This window comes from Bactrocera neohumeralis, chromosome 5 (assembly GCF_024586455.1).
Source record: "Bactrocera neohumeralis isolate Rockhampton chromosome 5, APGP_CSIRO_Bneo_wtdbg2-racon-allhic-juicebox.fasta_v2, whole genome shotgun sequence".
Classification (NCBI taxonomy): domain Eukaryota; kingdom Metazoa; phylum Arthropoda; class Insecta; order Diptera; family Tephritidae; genus Bactrocera; species Bactrocera neohumeralis.
Window position 1 is genome coordinate 65,402,522 of NC_065922.1, and position 24,025 is coordinate 65,426,546.

Consider the following 24,025-nt stretch of genomic DNA (forward strand, 5'->3'; position numbering starts at 1 on the left):
GAGCACGACGAATGCGTGACAAAAGACGCTTCATAACACCAAGGTAAAACACAGCATTAATCGTTTGGCCAGGTGAGACGAACGCTCGGTGTTCAATGCCCTCGGAATCGTAAAAACAAATCAGCATTGTCTTTATTTTTGACTTCTGAAGACAACCGACTTCTGATCGTCACAGAGGTCCTCACGACCTTCTTGGAATCGCTTAAACCACTCATGCACATTACTACGGGATAGGCACTGATCACCATAAACTTTTTTCATCATTTGAAATGTTTCAGTACACGTTTTCCCAAGTTTAAAACAAAATTTAATATTTGCTCTTTGTTCAAAATGCATTTTACGACCGATGACCAAAAGCTGCTGTCACTTTTTGATCGATAACATCGATTGTAGTTATCCAATTGTCTTAAAATTTTTACGAAATGTCAACAAGAGATCAAACTTTTTATTTCATATACCCGCCAATAGGTGGCGCCACCAGAAACAGTTATATTTAAAAAGTTCTGTTTCTTTTGCGACAGACCTTGTATTTGCTTTATCGATAAATATAGTTTTCGAATATTGCACTAAACAGCTGATTTAAGTACCTACTTGTCTCGCTTTTCAACGCACAATTTTCAGCGTTGAATTCAAGTTATCGATGCCTTTAAAGCGTTATATCGATATTCGTTTAGAATTTCAAAACGTAGGCGTGACATATAAATTCGATCCGAAAATACCGATTTTTATGTCTTTATATTATTAAAAGCATATTTCAACTAGCATTAAAGATGACTTCATTTCTCTCAAAATTATCGCTAATCGTAAAATTTATGTTCCGATTTTCGTTGTTATTTTTATTTTTTGAAATCTGAATAAAAAATTTAATCCAATATAATGTACGTATATTACTATATATTATGTATATTACTATATATTTTGTACATACGATTTTATCGATATCGTCTTTTCTTAAGTTATATTCATTCCCTAAATAGTCGGTTCGATTATAACCGCGTAAGCGTTGCCTACGCTAATAAAGAAGAAGAAACATTCGGTGTAATTATATTATTTTATATAGAGAATTTTAAAATTTCTTGAAAATTATCGATATTTTTCGTTAATAATTTTCAATTTGCCTTACAGATATATGTATGCATAATAGAATTTGTCGTTTTCTTAGTTGATAACTTTCAATACACATAATCGAATTTATCGATATCGATTTTTCTTAATTTATGTTCATGCCTTAAACATTTGGTCTTTTATTTTATTAGAAAATGGGATATTGTGATTTTTGAATTTTTTTTTTTTTAATTTTCGATATGTTTCGACGATCATTTTTAATTTGCTTTATTGCTGGCTTGTCAAAAATTATTTGTTGCATCAGTGTATGCATGATTATAGTCCATATTTTTTATTTCTCTCTATGTCTCCTTACTTGCTTACTTGTATATTGGTGAGAGCTTATCCAAACGATTGATTGTCATTTGGTCTCCATAACACCAATGTTGTACACTTGTACACTGCCAAGCATATACCTTACGGTATTTAATATTTATTATTGTGGACTACATCAATCACTAAAGATGTGTAACATTTGAAATGTTCAAATTTAGCTTTCAGTAAATTGCTAAAAATATTCCAACAATTTGTAGCGTTCAATTATACCAAAGACCATTTAATTTATGTGAATATCGATTTTAGAAAATGTCATAATTTAACCAACATGCTACATATGCACACGCACAATAAGTTGTGTATTTATTTGCTTTTCATTTAGAAATTTACTAGCGATATTCATACTGGTAAACAATTCTACGAATTATTTTTTTTTACAAAAGATAAATTGCTGCAATATATAATGTTTATGTACTTATTTTTACTTGCTTTGTGTTGTAAGAAAAATTGATGGGCAAATATATATGTACATATGTATATGTATATAATTACTATCTATGTATGTATATACATATGTTTTCATGCATTGCTTTTTCACTCAGTCCAAGCTTGACCCATATACATACGTACATATAGTTTTGCCTTATATACAACTGTTTAAGCCAATATTTACTACTGTATATATCATGTTATGCACAGGATATTCAAAAAGACATACATACATGTGAGTTTGTATATATACTTTTTATATAAATATATATAGCTTTCATACAATTCAACAGATTTTTCAACAATATTGCTTCATTAAATATGTATAATACTACTAATATACATAATCCGTTGATGATTTCACAGCTTTAGTACATTTTAATTAAAATATATTCATATGTGTTTGTACTACTCTGTTTGCGATCTGACACTTGGATGTGTGTTGTCGCTAATTTGGCCGTCATTAGTTTAAAGAGGAAAAGTAAACAATTACGATTAATTAAAAGCTTGTCGGTATTGTTGTTATTAGACGCTCTTTGACAGGAAATTTTATTTTTTTACATTTGCTGCAATGAAAATGTAAAACCTAACCGCAAAAGAAATGCATTAAAAATATTATAAATTTAGAAATTTTGGACTCATAATATATCAGAACCCAGAAAATTTGTTAGTTGTGAAAGATTAAAAATAATCAAATAAATAAAAAAAGTATAAAAGCTAACTTTTTGTTATTTATTCGTAAAATATTAAAGACGTAAAACATTTTTAAAATTTTTTTTTAATAATAGGTTGTCAAAAAAGTCTTGCGGTATTTTCGCTAGTTGGCGCTGAAGGCGCGTAGTTCTAGTTTTCGTCGCATCGGCTCATGCTATATCTTTTTGGAAAGAACGCGCTAACACGTGTTTGATTGATTGTCGTTTCTTTTAAGTCGTTCGTGAGTTATAGCGTCGCAAACATGGAGCAAAATAAAGAGAAAATACGGCATATTTTACAGTACTACAACGATAAAGGCAAAAATGCATCTCAAGCCGCCAATAAAATTAGTGCAGTTTATGGACCCGATACAGTTTCCATTTCCACTGCACAACGATGGTTTCAACGTTTTCGTTCTGGTGTAGAGGTGGTCGAAGATGCGCCACGCTCCGGCAGGCCTGTCGTCTAAAATTGCGATAAAATCGCTGAATTGGTCGAACCGAGACCGGCATAGTAGCAGCCGTAGCAGCTGTAGCAGCGGTCAAGAGCTGGGCATGAGTCATCAAAAATTAATTTCAATTTCAATAAAAAAAAAACAATAAAAATACCGCAAGACTTTTTTGACAAACCATTATTTTGAGAAACATATTATTATTTTATATTTTTTTGGAAAAACTGATTTTAGTTTAATTTTTTTTAAATAAATCTTTTATTTAATCAAACAAAAATAGTTTTTGAAATAAACTTAATAAATAGATTACATTAACATTTAGAAAATCAAATATATTTGTTTATTCATTTTCAATAAACAAGAAAAATAATGAAAGAATTAATACTTTTTTTATGCATAACTAGTTAATATTTTCGATAATGTTTTATTTAAATCAAAATCATTTATATTAAAAATATTTGAAATTATCAATGTTTTCAAAAATGTCAAACTAATATTTTCGGATTTTTTTTTTCATACATATGTTGCATTGTTTCATAAAAAAATTTATTTTTGTAGTCGAAATTCATTGAAAGTTAATTTCGTTTTATATTTGAATAAGAAAAAAATATAATTTTTAAGCTTTGAAAAACTTCGGTTTCAGCTTGATTTTTTTAAAGTTTCAATAAATTTTTTCTTACTTCAACATAAGAAAAAGCTTGTCGATTTAAAAAGAAGCAAATATCTTGTAAATAATAAGTTGAAAAAATTAATGTTTTAAATTAATTAAATTAAAGCATAGTTGAGATATAAAAATGTTAATTTACACAGATTTCGTGAAAGAACATTTTTTTTTTTTTTTCAAAAAGAGAAGTATAAAAAACCAAAACCTTGATTAATTGAATATTTCATATGAATTTTGCGGTTATGTGAAAAATATGTTGAAATAAAAGATCTAGATTTTTTTTTATTACCCACAGCTTTACCATTAAACTTTTTTCTTTTAGACCCGTAAGCGAGTAGCAAATCGAGATATTCCGTTTTTCGCCCGTACAAAATCAACTAAACTTCGATTTAAAGAAATATTTTCACCTCTCCTTGCATTATTTGCGTTGAAAAAAAGATTTTTTTCAAAAAATATTTTTTTGGAATGTTATGTATTTTGCTTTAATTTTTTTTTCAAAAAATATTTTTTTGGAATATATACATATATAGGTAAGTAATGTATTTTGCTTTATTTTTTTTTCAAAAAATATTTTTTTTTAACCATTAATCCTTTTTCGATTTTTTTTGGAACTTTTTATATGTATTTTGCCTTTCATTTTTTTTCTAAAAATAATTTTTTGAAATCTTTTATGTACATATTTCGTCTTTTATTTTTTTTTTACGAAAAGTACTTTTTTTTTGTAATTTTTTACAATATATATTGCGCCTTAATTTTGGTTTTCGAAAAATTTGTTTTTGCAATTTGTATGTGTTAGGCTTGAATTTGTTTTTTGAATTTTTAATGTGTTAGCTTTAAATTTTTGTTTTAATATTTCCTTGTAATTTTTTACATGTGTATTTAGCCTTTAGACCTTAGCTTAGAAAGTAATACTGTTGAACATCCAAAACTCTAAACTCTTCATAACATGAACTCTTGAATTGGCACTAGAAGTCGAATTTTTACAACTAAATATATTTTCAATTAAAACTTGTATGAGTGCACTCATTATTTTACCACAAGCTCTTAAAAAAAAAAAAATTATTTAAAATTGAATTAAAACCACATTAAATACATAACATTCAACAGCGAATTAACCTTAAAGCCTTGAACGAATGCTGCTACGCAAAGCCAATACTGTTTTGCAGCCGAGTCATCAGCGCTGCTGCCCGCGTAGCATCCACAGCAGCAACAGAAATGATACCGTCGCCGCGGCAGCAGCGTTTTAAATAGCAGCGTAATTGGGATTTCCGCTTCCTGTTGATGACTCGGGCATGGCAAGCAACCGCCAGCGCTACAGTGACACGTTCGACAGTGCTGATGACTGGCAAAACGTTAACTGTTGTTTGGCTGCTGACGGTATGAACGCGGCGTGAAAGAATGCAGGCAATGAACGTCGTAATGACGGGATAAACGCAAGCGAATGACTGCTTGAATGACTGTGTTAATTGTGCATTGTCACCGTTATGATTGACACAGTATGGGTGACTTATGAAAATTATATTTTTATAATATAAAAAAATTAAAAGAAATATTGAAAATATTGCCAGCGCATTATTCATGCAGTATGTACTTATGCATATACATATATACATATATATATACATACAATAATTGAGTAATTTAATAAATTCTTTCACTGTGTCATGCCCTCTCTGCGCCCTTGCGACATACTTTCTTTATACCCTTACCAAATCAGTAGTAAAACTTAACTTTTCTGTTCTTTTCAACCTCAAAAACAAATTTATTGCTCTGTTTCAACAGATTTCACCCATGACGCCGTTTCAGCTGATGACACTTGGCGGATTTATTGAACGAAAGCGGTGAGAAGTTGGGTAGAAAATCATAAAACCCGTCGTTGTTTAAATACTGTAATAATAAACCTTCATACTCATTTTATGACCATAAACAGATTTACTACTTTGACAACAACAAAAACAGCGCGCACAATGCAATCAGTGACAGCCAGCGCAGCCAGACAACAAACAAAATCAGTTTTAATGACAGCAGTTGTATTCAAGAGAACAGTAATTAAACCCTTTTTATGTCAGCGTGTTTGTTGTTGGTTAAGCCGCTCGCATTGCTTGGGTTTTAGGCCAAGACTTACTATGTACTTATGCATATAAGTCGTTTCGGAACTTTATTATTTACGCTGCAAATTAAAATTGAGAAACTTTAGTATTTTTCTCAGGAATGTAAAAATGTTAACACAATTATTACTACCTTTAACAAGGTCGGAATTATTTTCTGCAATAAAATAGAGTTTTTTAGAGTTTTTCAAGTCTACTTTCTATGAAACGTGTGCTTTGTGTTTTACAAGTAACGGGGTTTTCAATAGGGACGCTACAAAAGTAGACCAATAGGGACAGCAAACGAAGCCATATTTTTCGTGCTCTTTTGACATTTCTCTTTACCAAGTTTTGTGATTTCATTATGGAAAGATATACGATCCAACAATGAGTCGAAATTATGAAAATTCACTACCGAAATTCAGAGTTAGTGGCATCAACTTAGAGCGCAACGTCCAATTTATGGTTGTCATATTCGTTCTGTTTGGGAATTTTTACATTGCATATTTTTGCTCTATTTAATTGTTGCACAATGTGCCAGCTAAAGACCTAGCTGCTCCATTAGATATCCCCTCGACCTACCTACATGTTTAAATAGCCTCTAAATCTACTCTATCTCTAAACCACTCTCATCTACAAAAATTCAGCAAAGAACTAATGCCTAAAATACACTTATTTACATCCTTTCATTTACATTATACTTTTACCGTTCTCCTTAACGTTACTTGGCTCTCGAACCGTATCTGTTCCTAATTTGCATTGAATTGTCTTGGAAAGCTTATTCATTTAAAGGGTCCAAAACTAATAGATCTAGAAGTTAGATGCCCATAAGAGTAAAATATACTTAGCCTTTTCAAAAGTAGGGTTCGTTCTCAGAGAGCAGAGTTTTCTTAAATTACCTGTTTCGTTTCGGAGCTTCAAAATATTTTTAAAGTAAGAGCAAAAAATCTAGCTATGTATATTGGGAGTAACAGCTTTGCGATCTAAGCTTTCTATGGCCCTTATGAGAATATTTATACGAGCACAGATTTCTAAATTGAAACTTAGCATTTTGCTTATATTAATAAACCTTCAAAAATTTTCTGAATAAAAATTATGCCTTTCCCAAATTCCAACTCTAATAAAAATCTTAAAGATGGACAACCTGTTGCTTAGATTAGTCTTCCATCATATTAATTTGTTTACGGTTTGTTAAAATCGTATAAGGAATGTAGGAAGGAACTTCTAAATGAAAATTTTCCTTTAAAGATTCCTTTATTGCTGACTACCATATAACTATAGATTAGGCTCTACCCTATAAAGCTGTTATTACAGCACGTTACTTTATCTCTATCTTTCACTCACTCTCTTTTTAATTCCAATTCATTTTTATTGAACAATTCATTGTCGATCCGAAAGACTCGCCTTCGAAAATACTATAGATTGGTAGTAATTTTGGTTTGAACTTCTGTGTTGTGTGTGAGAGGGTTGAATGCTTGTATAAGTTTCTTTGAGTCATGGTCTTGAATCTAGGTCGTAACACAATTATTTTTTTGCAAAAAGATGTCGTAAAAGAGTAAAATTTTGAGTAATAAATTTTCTTTAAGACTTTTGCAGGAGCTTGAAAGCAATAGAAACCCAAGTTTTTGAACTTTAGATCTTTGCAGGAGTTTCAAAACAATAGAAGCCCAAGTGTTTGAGCTTTAGATCTTTGCAAGAGCTTGAAAGCAATATAAACCCGAGCTTTTCAGCCTTCAGCTTTCTTCTTATAAGCTGAGGAAACTTACTTTTAAATATATAATCAGCTGAAACTGAGTAGGTCACTTCGATTTCTACTTAACTGTTGTAATGACGTATAGCCGTCTTACTTGTGCTTTTGCTCTTTCGCATTCTTTAAGGCTTTAACTTTCTTATACCCACTCAAAAATTGTATAGTAGCATCCAAATAGTTAGTAGTTTAGGAAATTAAATTAATTTTCATTCAATGTAATAGAACTTATTATTAATTTGTGCTGCTCAACTAAACAAATCAAAACTTTTCGCTGGAGTACGGCATTAATTCCGAATCTGTTATTTGTGGTGCTCTCATTCAACGGTATTAACTTTTCATTTAAACTTGCAGTAAAATTTGAGAATCAACTAGAAAGAAGACACAGCAAGCTGGTGACCCATTTACGCTAATTTTAAAGAACCTGAACGAGAGGTGGAGAAAAGGCTTGGCCACAGCAGAGTTCGACACAAATCCGCCGTCATTAGTACAATATGTGAAAGTAGCACCAAAAATAAACGGCTTGTAATTAAAAGAACACAATTTAATTGCCGAAAAATGCTGGCTAACAAGCCATTAAGACATGCAACAGATTTAAAGAAACTCCCCGACAACCGTCGACGTCTGTGACTTTACAAAAATGTATAGTTAAGGAAGACAGAACGGCGTAGCTTACAATCTCTTTTGGCGGGGTCAGGCAAGTCAACGGCAAACCGGTTGCGGCGGATGCGTACTGGCGACGGCAAATTGTGGTGAAAGAGCGTAAAGTAGCGCACGGAAGTAGCGGAAGTCGCTTTGTCGCCCAGTGCGCTGGCGTAGTAATTAAAAGTCATGAGTATCTTCAGCGTCGGCGTCGTCGCCGGCTTGTGACCGCGTCACACCACAGCCACCACATTGTGTTGGCCAAGAGGCGAGCCATGCTGTTGCGGTTAGAATGCTTTGATGACAGCTGCTTGGCCCTCAGCATTGTGCAGTTGCTTGCTGGAAGTTACTGTTGTGTGCTGCAGGCGAAAAGAAAGCGCCGCTAATGTGGTGCCTCACACCAGAAGGCCTAACTCAAGTGTTGTCTAACCCAATCGTAGTGCACTTTTAGTGGCAACAGTTGTTTTGCTACTGACCTATGCCAGCACTCGACTCGCTTCCGTTCTGTCTTGCTCCTCAGTTGCAGATTTGTTGCGATTTTATGATGCAATGCGCATCACAAACGCATTTCCTGTGCAAATCATATTTCAATTCAACTTCAAAGTGCACATAAATTCATTAGAGGCAAATATTATTAGCGGTCTAACTGTATATAAGTGATGACTTTAATGATTTCGCAAGTGTTTTAAAGATTATTATATCATTACCCTCTTCCTTAACGCTTCTCCTATTCCTCTTCCTTTCTTGCTCCCTCATTCTTTCGCTAGCTTTCCCCTTTCCTCTTTCCCTTCTACTTCACTTTTTGTTAATAAAAGTTCCTTTCTCAATTTTCACAGAATTTCATTAATTCCGACACTGCTTCTGTTTGGTTCATTTATCCCCTATCACGTGACATTTTGTTGCTATTCGCTTCAAATTTGTTTTTCTCCAGTCACCGACAATAAAAGTGTAATTACTTAATTTAACTTTATCACTTTTCAAACATTGTAAAATTTTGGCCTTTATTTACTTTAATTATTTTCTTAAGCTGGCACATGATTTTCTTCGTGCTCACTTACGCACTTTGGTACACAGTCTTCTTTCCAAAAGAGTTAAGCTAGGGAAAGATACTTGAATGCTTAAATATATACAATAACAAAATGTGTTAGAAGATTTGGGTGAAAATTCGGTGCACCGTATTCTTTTTAAAATGGTAAGCACTCGGAGGATGGAGTCATGTGTAGAAGTTCACGCAAGTGAGGAAAGTTCTCTGATCACCATTCACTTGGGAGTGGCCAGAAACGATTCTTTTACATATGACTCAAGCAGCTCACGACTTCCGGTCTTTGACCAAGTATCCTCTGGGTAGCCTAAGAACATCCGTTCGAAGGTGAGCTAAAGTGAGAAAGCGAAACATCCCCTACATAGGGTTGTGCGCTGGGTTTGGGACCCGCCACGTAAAAAACTATACCAATGAAAAACTACCAACAGCCTCGGATGAGAGACCCCCCTTTTGATGACGACCATGCCAAACGAAATAAAATAAAGCACTCGATAAGTTCGTCGCAGCATATATAGATTATTTGATTAATATTAACTTATTTTCTCGTATACTTTTTTCAGTAGTTCCTAATTGGTATGTTGAGATCTTGATAAGTTTTTTGCGGCATAAATCGGATATTTAAACTTTCCGCCATCCAGACCATAGAAGAAGTTCTTATCACTATTAGCGATAGTTCACAAATAGGTTAGAGAGGCTCCCGCTGGATTTTATTGATAAAAGATTACTTCGGCTATTTCTAGCTGCAGCTCTGCATTTAATATATACTCAAGATCAAAGTTCACGCGATTTGACAGGTCCATATAAACTGCACTCGAAAATGCAATCGCAGACAACATTTTTCCGTAGATCGGCACTAAGCATCTTGTGAAGATCGAGAAAAAATCGAAAACTTTGGCCAAGCAAGTCGTCCATACACCTCTGATAATGACGGTAACATCGAAAAACTTAAAAAACAGTGCTCCAACATCAATCTGTTGACATTAGAGAGATAACGAAAGATTTTAACATGCCTTATAGAACGACTCAACTAATTTAGTTAATGTTTTGGTAGAAATGTCGAAAAACAGAATGACTGGGAAAACCAGTCAGAGATGAAGTTAATTTTAATAGTTGATCTTCAGGCTTAACTAAAGCAGACCATTTTTACTAAGTAGGCATGGTTCAGAAAAGACCTCGAAGCAAAATCTCTTGATATTCACAACTGAGTTGCGAAATAATTTTGAGTTCGTTTACTGTTCGTTTATTATTCCTGAAGCTCTCTCTCTGATGATTGCTTATTCGAAGCTAAATACTTCTTCGCAAGAAATTCAACTTCAATAAACATGATACTCGCGAAAGTCATCTTCTCTCAATTTCTTCTTTACTTAATGATAAGCGAACTGTAAAACACATTATCATTTGCACAAGAACTTACATAATCGACGTTTATCTTGACAGCTTCCATGCCAACTTTTTCAAACTGCTTTTATTTCATTGTTTTGCGTCTGTTACCGCCTTGACAACTGTCAGCGCAATGCAATTTGGTTTTATACTTATCTCAGCAAGAGATTAAACACGTTTTCGTTTATCATTAAATTCTATAATCCCTGCTTTGCGCAAGTTTCGTGTAAAAAAATATCGAAATAATCGTTGTGCAAATAAAAGCAGATCTTTCGCATGTGGTTTCAAGGCAAACATGGGTAATATAAAAATTCTTGATAACGAAGAGAAGTTATTAAAAAATAAAATTGAATTAAAATAAATAAAAAGCATTAAAAAAAAATATTATAAATGCCAGAAAAGCTCTTTTCATACTTTATTTTAAATTTTCAAATATTTTCAGCTTTAATTTTGCTCGTGCGAAACTCAATTGCAATCCAACTCCAGCAAAGTTGTGCTAAAAATAAATACAAATAACGCAAAAATTTTGCATAAATTTAAAATTGCAAAAATTTTCTAAATCCACTTTGCACTTGTCGTGTTGCAAAATGCAATTATTTGCAAGTACCTGTGTGTGTATTCGGCCGAATTCGGCAAATAAATTACCACCACAAAAATTTTACTACTTTTACATAATATTTACTTGTGCGCTAATGCTACCCACTGGCTAATCTGATTACATGATTATTAGCGTGGAAAATTAAAACTCGTTTTGGGTAGACCACCCGCAAATAACCGAATTAACCACACTTATGCGTTATGTGGTACAAATACAGCTTGTTTGCTAATATTTATAATATTTTATTTATTTACAACTTTATTTGCTATGCAAAAGTCATAATTTTGCGATTTCAATAATAAAATTATATATTAATGCGCAAAAAATTATTCACATAGCTTTGGCGAAATAATAGCATAAAGCTCATTTAAATTTATTAAAAGCTTAGTAATTTCAAGCACATGCTTTTGGTGGGGTCGGTCACCAGTTTTAAAAATGTGCAGACAAAACTTAATAGCTTTCACATAATTTCACAGATTTTTTTACCGAAATTATAATTAAAATCACCGGGTAAATGATATTTCACAGCGAAACTGTTTTTACTAAGTACTAAGCAGTACTGCTAACTATTCAAAATAGTGCTTAAAAGCTTTCACTGATAGTCGTAAGTAGTAGTAAGTCGATTGTTTCCACTGCTGCTATATATAATATATTCTGGCCTAGGGCAACACTAAGTGTTGCCAGGTGCAATCTGACATTTCCGTTGGAAAGTTTGACATTTTTTAGCATAACATCACTCAGAAAGTTTTGTCATTTAATCATGAATTGTTTTATTTACAAGGAATTAAAAAATTCATCTCGGCCAAAAAATGGAATTAACTCGTGAACATTTTCGAGCGATCATTTTTCACAACTTTCGACGTGGATTATCACGACAAGAGTGCATCGATGAACTAAAATCTTTGTGTGGCTATGAAGCAGCATGCTATAGCACTGTGAAAAACTGGTACAACGAATTCAATCGTGGCCGACGCTCGCTCAAAGACGAATTCCGTGAAGGTCGTCCAAAAACAGCCGTTGTGCCAGAAAACATCGATGCCGTACGTGAACTAATAATGCAAGACCGTCATGTAACATACCTTCAGATAGAGGCATGCCTATGCATTTCTCCCACCAGCATACCATCGATATTGCATGAACACCTGGCCGTAAAAAAGGTTTGTTCTCGTTGGATCCCGCACAATTTGACAATCGCTCAAAAAAAGGCTCGTGTGGATTGGTGTAAAGAAATGCTGAAAAAATACGATCGCGGTGCTTCAAAAGACGTTTATAAGATCGTCACAGGTGACGAATCATGGATCTATTCGTATGAGCCCGAAACAAAACAGCAATCGACAAAAAAAAAAAAAAAAAAAAAAAAAAAACCATTTTCGTTGATAAATATGCCTATTTACATTATTAGGCCAGAAATATATATAGCAACCTACGTAACAAAGAGCTTTTAGCTTCAAAAAAACCCATTGCACAAAATATTATATCCATGCGTTCCCTAACATTCAAGACTTCACTAGAATTTACAAGCTTTGTTCCACGATGGACGGAAAAGGCTGTTTCTAAGACTACTTGTTTTTCGAAAGACCATGTTTAAACTCTAATGCCATTTGTTTTAACACGAAGGCAATTTATCAACGCTAGCATATGTATGTTAAAGCTAAATGTATACCAGAAAAATTTGTAATATTTAGAATTTCTTAAAAAATTTGGTATTAATAGGTTGAAAGGCTAAGTATTATATGTAATTGGACACTTTTTATATATGATGTCTCAAATATACCGTTAAAGATGAGTAGGTTGGATATTTATACTTTGCTAGATGTTTTGCCAATATGGTTCACATATACATATATTTCTGAAAACCACTTTTTACTAATCAGCATACTTCTGTGGGCAAAAAATAGTAAGACTTTATTATTAATTTTGCGCGAGAATCCATTCATCGAAATATTTTTTCTAGGTTGGTATGACTGTCAGTGGCATCTGTGCCAAATTTCAAATTTTCAAATATTTATAGTAGTGTACGCTTGTCTTTCTGAAGAAATTATTCAACAAAGAATTTCCATTAAATTTTGCAGGCGGAATCAATTTTCTGGTGCCGAAACCTTTGGAATGTTGGAAAAGGCCTTCGGTGATAATTGTTTGTCGCGAGCAGGTATTTTTGATTGGTACAAATTATTCAAAGAGGGTCGAGAACGTGTTGACGACGAACCAAGTGCAGGGCGGCCATCAACATCAACTGACGTTGTCAACACGTCGACAAAATAAAGGAATTTTGACGATTAGCAGTAAGAGATCTTACTGGCATCGTTGGCATATCAAAAGGATCAGTGAAAACCAAACTGTCAAGAAAGAAATACTATTTGTGTGTTATGCGTCGGTTTAGAGTTAATTGAATCCAATAAATATAATAATAAGGCTGTTCTAGAAATTGACTTTAACAACTCTTTGAGTATTGGCAAAAAATTTGGCACAAGTAGTTTGAAGCCAAGGAGGGTCACTGGGAGGGGGACGACATAGATTTTGAAAAATAAAAAAATAATTTTAAAATGATGAACAATTTCTTGTTAGTTTTTGCTCAAAGTAGTATACAAGTAAATAATTATTTATCAAAAATCGTATAACCAATTTCTTGTGCGTACTTATTTCTATGCCGTTCACTGTATATACACAATAATTTGCTTGCATGTGTTTTCATTAAAAACCTTTAGCTCTTATTAAAAATTCTAAATCAAATAAACGCGCTTATTTATTTTCCCGCTATTTGTTTGTCCGTCTGCATTTATTGCACACATTTTGCTAATGAATTTATGCAAGTAAATTTCCGCGCAAAACTTACTACTCTACTTTTTATAATAATATTTGCAAATACACAAATAAACAGAGTTGCATGGAAGTGGTTGTGCAAATAAATTTTGTAAATAAACAGCGTTGGCCAAATATGCAAAAACAAAAATTTGAAATACAAAAAGTTAATGCAAACGCTATGCCATGTCTACATGGCTATTGCATGGCAACAAAAATGCTTTTATTTGTTTGTTGTAGCAACATGTGCGCGCTGAATTCCATGATTGCATTCAGTTAGTGAATGGGGATGTTCATGGGGCTTATAATAACCATGGAAAATTTTGTAAACCAAAATTTATTTGTTTTTGTAAAAAAAAATTTTGAAAAGTAAAATTTTCTACAAAATTTTATTTTTAAGATACTATGAGATACATTTAAATAATACTTTGAATCTTGAAATTTATAAAAATTTGAAATAAATAATTTTTACAAATATTTCGATCGCACATTTTTTAATAAATGTATACCGGAGTTTGAAATTTCTCTGATAATTTTTTTTTGAGATTAACTTTTTTATGTTTGTTCTAATTTTTCCTTAAACTTGCGAAATTAAATTAATTAAAATTTTTTCTTTAAAAACCACGAAATTAAAATAATTTTTATTTCATCTTACTTTTAATTGACAATGAGTTACTCTTTTCTGTAGATTTTTTAGAGTATATAAAGATAGAGAATTTTTCAGGTGGCGTATAAATTTAAGCATATTTTATGTGTAGTTTGTGTTTTGAACCAAAAAACAAACAAAAATATTTTTATTAAAAAATATTGAAATTTAATGCAATGTTTTATTTATTAATTTTTTTTTATTATTTTTAATGTGAAAATGAAAAATAATATATATAAAGATAGAGAATTTTTTCATTGCGATTCAATATAAATTTAAGCTAATGAAAAAATATTTATTTGTAAAATCAATATAATGTTTTTTAGTTTTTTGAACCACAAAGCCAAAAAAATTAAAAAAAAAAAAATATTTTTTATTAAAAAAATATTGAAATTTAATGCAATGTTTTATTTATTAATTTTTTTTTTATTATTTAAATTAATAAATTGAAAAATTATATATTTTTATAAAATCAATATTTATTTTTATTTTTTTTTATTTTTTCGAAATTTTTAATTTTTCCACAAAGCCAAAAAAAATTAAAAAAAAATTGCGATTCAAGTAGTAGTATTATTTTTAAAAAAAAAAGTAAAATTTTTATTACCAATTGAAAAAATATATTTTTAATTAAAATCAATATAATGTTTTTTTAGTTTTTTAGAAATTTTTAATTTTTCCACAAAGCCAAAAAAAATTAAAAAAAAAATTGCGATTCAAGTAGTATTATTATTTATTAAAAAAAGTAAAATTTTTATTACTAATTGAAAAAATATATTTTTAATTAAAATCAATATAATGTTTTTTTAGTTTTTTAGAAATTTTTAATTTTTCCACAAAGCCAAAAAAAATTTAAAAAAAAAATTGCGATTCATGTAGTATTATTATTTATTAAAAAAAAGTAAAATTCTTATTACTAATTCAAAAAATATATTTTTAATTAAAATCAATATAATGTTTTTTTTTAGTTTTTTAGAAATTTTTAATTTTTCCACAAAGCCAAAAAAAATTTAAAAAAAATTGCGATTCAAGTAGTATTATTATTTATTAAAAAAAGTAAAATTTTTATTACTAATTGAAAAAATATATTTTTTATAAAAATCAATATAATGTTTTTTTAGTTTTTTAGAAATTTTTAATTTTTCCACAAAGCCAAAAAAAATTAAAAAAAAAATTGCGATTCAAGTGGTATTATTATTTATTAAAGAAAAAACATAATTTTTATTACTAATTGAAAAAATATATTTTTATTAAAATCAATATAATGTTTTTTAGTTTTTTAGAAATTTTTAATTTTTCCACAAAGCCAAAAAAATTAAAAAAAAAAATTGCGATTTAAGTAGTATTATTATTTATTAAAAAAAAAAACATAATTTTTATTACTAATTGAAAAAATATATTTTTTTATTTAAATCAATATGACGTTTCTATAGTTTTTTCGAAATGTTTAATTTTTGCATAAAGCCAAAAAGAAATATTTTTTATTAAAACAAATCGGAATTTAAATAGTATTGGTTTTTATTAAACAAAAAAATATAATTTTTTACTACTAATTGGAAAAAAAATCTGTTTTTTATATAAATCAATGTAATGTTTTTTTCGACAATTTTGATTTTTGCAAAAAGCCTTTGAAAATATTTTTTATTAAAAAAAAATTCGAAATTCAAATAGTATTATTATTTATTAAAAAATATGTAAATAATTTTTTATTACCATTTCGCTTTACAAAAAATATTGTTATGTTTAGTTTTGTGAAGGTAATAGTATCAATTAATTTTTTTAACTTTTTTATTATTAATTACACAATTTTCCAAATAATTTTCCGAATTTTTTAACGAAGCTACAAAAAGTAGAACTGTATAATGGTAATTCTAAAAATTTCGAATATTTAAAATTTTCCATTTTCATAAAAAAAATCTTCTAAACAAGATTTGCGAAACATTTTTTTTGCATAAACATTTTCCAAAATTTTCGAATTTATCTCCTTAACTCATTGTGAATATCCTCACATGCCTAACACATGCAGCAAATGCAGCGGCATTCTTTGTTTTGTTTAAATATAAAAGCTATTAAAAACCAACCAACTCGGAACTAGCCACAAAATGTTGTATATAATATTACATACACAGTGTGTATGAAGTATATGTATATAAACTATATATGCATGTATGTATATAGGAAACTCACCTATTAATGCACAGCAGAGGTATAAAACTGCAAACGCATGCAAACCGCATACGCGCCACCGCTGTTGTTGCTGTTGCTGTTGCTTGTGTTGCCCCATAATTGTAAACTTGTTGCTGCGTCCCTTTAACTTCGCTGCGCACGTTTAGCGTGTATGCTGTAGTGTCTACTTATATATTTGAGTGCGTGTGTGCTGATTTATTTTTAGCCGCACTGACCGGCTTCACTTTTTTCAAATATCGTCAAAAATAAGCGCACAACACAAAAATTTGCCAAAAAATGTGTGTCGTTTACACTTTTTACAAACAGGAAAACTGCAATTTGTTGTTGTTTGTTGTTTGTTATAGTAAATTTTTACTTCCAATTAATTTCGCAGCGCGTGTGTTCTAATTCACCGCATTTACTTATTTGTGTTGTAAAAAAATTTGCTTTATTTATTATTTAGTAATTTGAGTTTAGCAGCAACACTTTGCTGTCAGCTGCCGTCAGCTTTCAATCACTTTTGTTGTTGTTGCGTTGCTACTTTTTGAACACTTTTCACACTAGTAATTTTTACTGCAAGTTTTTTACTTTTGTTGCTGGTTGTGTTATCGGTTTTTATGACTCGAAAAGCTGTTTGCCGGCAAATTAAACCAATTTGGGATTACAAAAGTAATTTTGTTAATTTACAGCTGCGTTTTGGATAGTAGCAAGGAAATATGCTGAAATGGAAAAATAAACAAAATTTAGTGAACAATAAGAAAACATATTTTTTGTACAAAAAAAAAAAAAAAAAAAAAATTTTGCACTGTAAAAAGTAATCAAAATGGTATCTACATAAGTATGTACATGTATTTTGTAAATATTACTTTATATCAGCAATAATTTTTTCACAAATTTCATAAAATATAACAGTAATATGATAAACAAATTATTGAAATTTGATTAACAAGTGGACCAAAAAAAAAGCCAAAATTTCGTGTTTTTTGACAGATATTTTATTTTGGTTTATAAAATGGTTCCAGCTTTTATTCTATATCAACACTACTTTACGATTTAATAAATACAGGCTAACTTTAGCTACACCTAGCTGCTAGTATGATAGACTAGGATCTAGTTTGCGTGTGTCTTTCGCCAGTTACCAGTCGCATTGCTCGAACGAGTCACCGAAAATTGGACTCAACGGATGGACCATCTGAAAACTTGCCGCGGACAACATTTGAAAGAGATAACCTTCAAAAATTATTGCTAAAGAATGCGCTTTCGTATGATAATAAACATTCCACTTTAAATTTGAACCATCAAGTTTCTTAAAAAAAAGTGTGGAATTTCGAAATGGCTCACCCTTATATATACTTATAAGTTGCGGAAAAGATGCACCCTGCATAACAAACGTTTATAACTAAATGCCGAAAACAGTAATGAAAGCTCCCCATTAATATATGAATAATTATAATATTGACCTTAGCGCCACCTATTGAAAAGCTTTCAGTTGTGAAATATCTGCAGTTAACTTGCTGAAAATTTTAAGATGAAGTTCAAATGCTTTCATAAACAAACTTTTCACTAGATTAAACCCATATAGGTAACATTTTTCCCAACTTAAAAAAAAAACGAAAATTAAAGCTCAGTGTTAAGGAGTTGGAAAACAATGCTAATGAACACGGTGTTGTGCAACAAATTGAGTTTGCACACTTATTACAGATTATGAGTGCTGCTAGAAGCTTTCAAAAGCTTCCAAAAGAGAGCTTATAAAAGCTTAAAAAAACTATTCAAGCTTTCATTTATGCAATTTTCGCCATCAAGTGGCTGTAAATGATTCTTACATATTGTTAGTGCTGCCAAGGAGCTTTCAAAAACTTCAAAAGGCTTTGTAAGCTTTCATTTGTGAAATGTTTTGTCAGTAAATTGCTGAAATTGATAAGTTGAAGTACAAATGCTTTCATATATAAACTTTTTACTAGATTAGGCATATAAAGTATATGTAGATTACTTAAAAATTCTAAAATGAAAGCTCGGTGTAAAGGTGTTGGAAAACAATACTTTCAATATTTTCTACAGATTTGGCTTATTTATAGTATTTTCTTTAAAAATCAATATTTGCAACAGATTTGGTTTATTTATAATGTTTTCTTTTGTAAAGTTAAGGAGTTTGTCTAAAGTATAAATATACCATAGCTGATGATTTTTCGGAAAACCTCGATTTAAATTCATTCTTCAACGCCATCACTTCGTGTATCTTCCACAAAGTAATTCCATATGCTTTGAATGTATTCTTAACTGTACATAAAAGTTAATAAAATGCTTAAAAAACTTTCCTGGGCTTTCATTGAAGGATTAAAATGGTATCAATTACACTAGATTTTTAAATTTTGGCATATACAATACTCAAAATAAATCACATCACGGCACTTAAAACCAAGTAATGAATAATCACTCGAGTAATTTAGCTTTAACTGAGCACTATGTCAATAGTTTGACAATATCACATTTGCACTGATGTCAAAATAATATGTTGACAGTTGACTTGACAGCAGCGGCATTGCACTCACGGAGACAAGTGGTTTAACATGTCAGTTAGTGCCCTCCGCAGCGTTACAATTTTTGCAGTGAATCTGCAACGTGGAACATGTATAATTTTTAATGGCAGGAAGCAAACTTTTATGTATTCTAAATATTTTATACATTTAAAATTTTATGCAAATGCAGGAATGCATATTCTCGCATGCATAATTGAACGAGCTTTCACCTTTAAAAACAGAATGACTAAATGTGCAAGACATTTTACATGCAATCATACATATGTGTATACTCAACCGAATTCCAGCTTTCCACAACAAATGCAACACCGAATAACTGACTGACATTTGAGAATTCATCTCGGGCAAAGCTTGTATGCTGTGGACATGATGACCTATTTTGCTGTAGATTTTTTTTGGTGGTAACACAAGAGTAAATTATACATAAATGCATACTTGAAGAAATAAATATGTATGAGTATGCCTTCATACAAGAGCACAAAAGTGCATAATGTTGAAGACTTATATGTACATATATAAAGGTAAATGTTTCATATAATGTTATACGTGTGTATATAGTATTATGTAGTATAACTGCACATTTAGTTAACCACTTTACAACTTGCCACTTTGCTTTGCTTTTGGCTTTCAACTCCATCGCTCGCATGCAGCCGTTGCACGACTCACTGCACGACCAAATTTGTAATGTTGCCTCAATTAACCTTAAAATCGTAGCGTCGTAAATGGGGCACTTCAAGTGCAGCAACACCAATGTCAAGGGTTATTAGGGCAATTTTATTACATGAGCAACGAAGGGAAGTGTATATGTAATTTAATTTAGTTGGTAGTCGAATGGTAACTCGACGCTAAGTTGGATAATTTAGCAGCAATGAGGGAAAATATATGTAGAATATGTTTTTCCCTCAATTTTTACACTTATACGGAACATTAAGATATCGATATATAAAATTTCTAAATTTGAGAGGGAGTAGTCCGAAATAAACTAGTTCGTAACTAGTTGTTATTTAACAAAATATTGCATGTACAAATCAAATATATATTATTCGAATGTAACTCGTCCGCTATTAACTAGTTCGTAACTAGTTACATATAATATATAATGATATGTGATTAGCCCGAAATTAACTATCTCGTACAAAAAGCGGACAAAAAATTTCAAAAATATGAATATTTAAAAATTTTATTTTTCAAATGCGTAATATTATAATATGTTATCGGATTCGAAAACCTCCATAACAATTATAAAGAAAATTTTTATAGCGTTGGGAGTTTTAAAAGTAATACATCAACTTGAATTGAACTATTTCGAAATTAACTAGCTTGCAACTAATTGAAACATATTAATTATTGGATTTAAAAATTATTGTCAAAGACTCTTCCGCACTGTCTTGATTGCTATATTTGAATAATGCGCTATTGCTAATCTTTGGCCATTCTCGTTTATACTGGCCGAATTTAATTATGTCAGTTCTGCGTTTTAGACGCCACTCTGCTTGTTTGCGAAAATCGAAGACAGTTATGCCAAAATGTAAGAAGCTGAATATTAATAAATTATTATTAATTATCACTTCTCCAATACTTTTAAACTGCCTCATTTGACTTTCCCACGCTTGAATTTTAAACCAAACTAGTGCGCAAGCGCGTCTTTGTATGGCTTCTTTATGTAAATACATGTCTATTTGAACATAATGCATAATATATAAGCATGCTTGACAGCGAAATAAATTTCATTCGAAATGTGCAAACAGATCACCTGTCGGCCTTGTCGCTCGTCTAGTGCAACTAACTCAGTTCTAACGCTCGCTTTCGCTGATCTTCACTACTTTACGCCGACTTATTGCGCACTTTTGGCGCTAATAAATTTTCTTATTGGCATCCTTATTTCGAGCATTTAGATATTTTAGCGCTTGCACGCAATATAAAGTGCAATCGGAATTTATTTATTATGTCGGCGCTAATTGACAGCTTTAGTTGTTTATTGGCAGCAACTGGCGATTTATACTAATTTTTATGGAAAAAAGTTGCAGATTATTTTGCGAAAATGAGCACTATAAATTTAGCATAACTTTTAGTAGAGAAAGGAAATCGAATGTTTCATAAACTAAATTTACTAAGTTCGAGTTGTTGATTAGGTTAGAATCCCTAAGGATGGCGGAGCATTAAACTTAGACTGCTATGTACAGTCCTTTGTGAAGCCAGCGCACAGTGTTTTTAGTATTTTAAACAAAAAACATTGTCGTTTGCTCTATAATTTATATTACTTGAGGGGAAAAAGGTTTAGGAAAATAAATATAACATTAACATTAACATATACACTAAAACATAAAAAAAAACTAAAAAAAAAATGAAAAACTGCTTTATCTCAAAAATATTATTTAACGGTTTAATTTATTCAACCGCTTAGTGCAATAATTACTATTTTTATACACATATATTATAATTTTTATTATATATTCGGTAATATTCTAATTTTTTCGTAAATAGTTAATTGAAAAACGTTTTCATTCAACAATTGATTATTTGTAATGAAGAATCGCTTGAATGAGTTCCCATCAAACGTTAATAGACTACCAAGCACAAATAATAAACAATCTAGACGCATTGGCTGCATGAAACTAACATAAACATAATGTATTTGTTTTCGCAACTCATTTGTATGCTATGTATGTGTGGGTGTGCGTGAATAAAAATCGAAAACTTGCGATTTGTAAATAAATAAAAGCCTGTGAATGCAAACAAACGCGAATATGGCAATATGAGAATAAAGCATGCTCTCATTACGGCTTTCATTGTGTTGATGAGTATCATGTGACTTCGAAAAAAAATTTAACGGAAAGTGGAAACATTTTAATTTTAAATTTAGTATTGAAAATAATAATAAGAAACAATTTTTTAGTAAGAAATTTTATTTATTTTTTGAACTTTTTTTTATAAAATAAAAGAATATCTAATCAACTGAAAAAATTATGGATATAAATATTAAAGAAAAAACAAAATAATTAATTAATAATTAACAAAAATATATATATAAAAAACAGCAAAAGCTATTAAAAACATATTTAATTATTATATTTTTAATTTTTTCACATTAGCAATTAACAAAATTATATATAACAAATGTAAATTTCTTTGCTAGCAAGTAAAAACGGAAATGAAAAAAATAATTGAAGATTATAATACATTTTTTAATATTCATTTGTACTAAAATAAAAAAAGTTCGAACAAAATAATAAAAAAATAAAAAATAAAATAATTTTTTTTATATTAAAACAAAGTGAGTATCATAATATATTTTTTATTACTATCTTGTACTAAACAAAAAAAATATTTTTGTTATTAAAAATACTACTAACTGCTTGCAAAATAATTTTATTATAAAAAAACTCAAAACGGATTAAATTTAAAATGAAGAATTAAAAAAAAATAATTATTTGAATAATATTTCATATTTTTTTATATTTTTTATTATTATTTTGCACTAAACTAAACAAAAATTAGTAAAAAAAATATTTTTGTTATTAAAAATACTACTAACTGCTTGTAAAATAATTTTATTATAAAAAACTCAAAACGGATTAAGTTTAAAATGAAAAATTGAAAAAAATAAATTATTTGAATAATATTTCATATTTTTTTATATTTTTTATTATTATTTTGTACTAAACTAAACAAAAATTAGTAAAAAAAAATATTTTTGTTATTAAAAATACTACTTACTGCTTGTAAAATAATTTTATAATAAAAAAACTCAAAACGGATTAAATTTAAAATGAAGAATTGAAAAAAAAAATAAATTATTTGAATAATATTTCATATTTTTTTATATTTTTGTCATTATTATTTTGTTTAATTCGCTAAACCAAAAACTTATATAAAAATATACGTATATAGAAAAATAAATACAATATAAAAAAAGAAAAGAAAATATGAATAATATTTCATTTAAATAAATAAGATAAAATTGTAATTTAATTTATATCAATATCTGTTAAAATAATACAATTCTCATTGAAATATATAATATTATTAATATGAAAAGCTTATTAAGAATAATGACCAATGTGAAAAATAGGTATTAAAAAACTAATACAATTTTTTTAACTCCAAAATTTTTTTTGCTAATACTTTTTTTTTTAATTAAACGATAAATTTTTTTAATAAAAAGTAAACAATAATTTTTTTTTATAATACTTCTCACAAATTTATTAATATTTTTTTAGTAATAAAGGTTTTCTATTAAAAATTAAAAAAAAAAATTAATACAAAAAAGTGTTATAAATAAAAAAATATTTATGTAATAGTTCAAAGAAGCTTAATTAAAGAAAAATTAGTTAAAAATAGAAAAAAATAATATATTTTTATATTCATACATATATGTATATGTATACATATATATAATATATAATTTTTTTGTTTAATTAAACGATACATTTATTTTAATAAAAAGTAAACAACATTTTTTTTAATAATATTTCTCTCAAATTTATTAATATGTTTTTGGTAATAAAGATTTTCCATAAGAAATAAAAAAAAAATTAATACAAAAAAGTGTTATAAATAAGAAATATTTATGTAATAGTTTAAAGAAACTTAATTATAGAGAAATTAGGAAAAAAATGAAAAAAGTTAATATAATTTTTTTTTTGGTAATAAAGACTTTTTAATAAAAAGTAAAAAAAAAATTTACGAAAACTGTGTTATATACGA

General features: G+C 29.4%; 1 protein-coding gene across 7 annotated transcripts in view; it reads right to left on the reverse strand.

Moving 5' to 3' along the window:
- Positions 1 to 24,025, reverse strand: part of LOC126760310 (fasciclin-2) — a 274,265-nt gene that overhangs the window by 235,295 nt on the left and 14,945 nt on the right. For all 7 annotated transcript variants that reach the window (XM_050475863.1, XM_050475860.1, XM_050475861.1 and 4 more), the window contains exon 2: positions 16,803 to 17,500. In XM_050475863.1, the coding sequence (XP_050331820.1) occupies positions 16,803 to 16,899 (97 nt within the window). In that variant the 5' untranslated portion in view covers positions 16,900 to 17,500. The remainder of the gene's footprint in view (positions 1 to 16,802; positions 17,501 to 24,025) is intronic.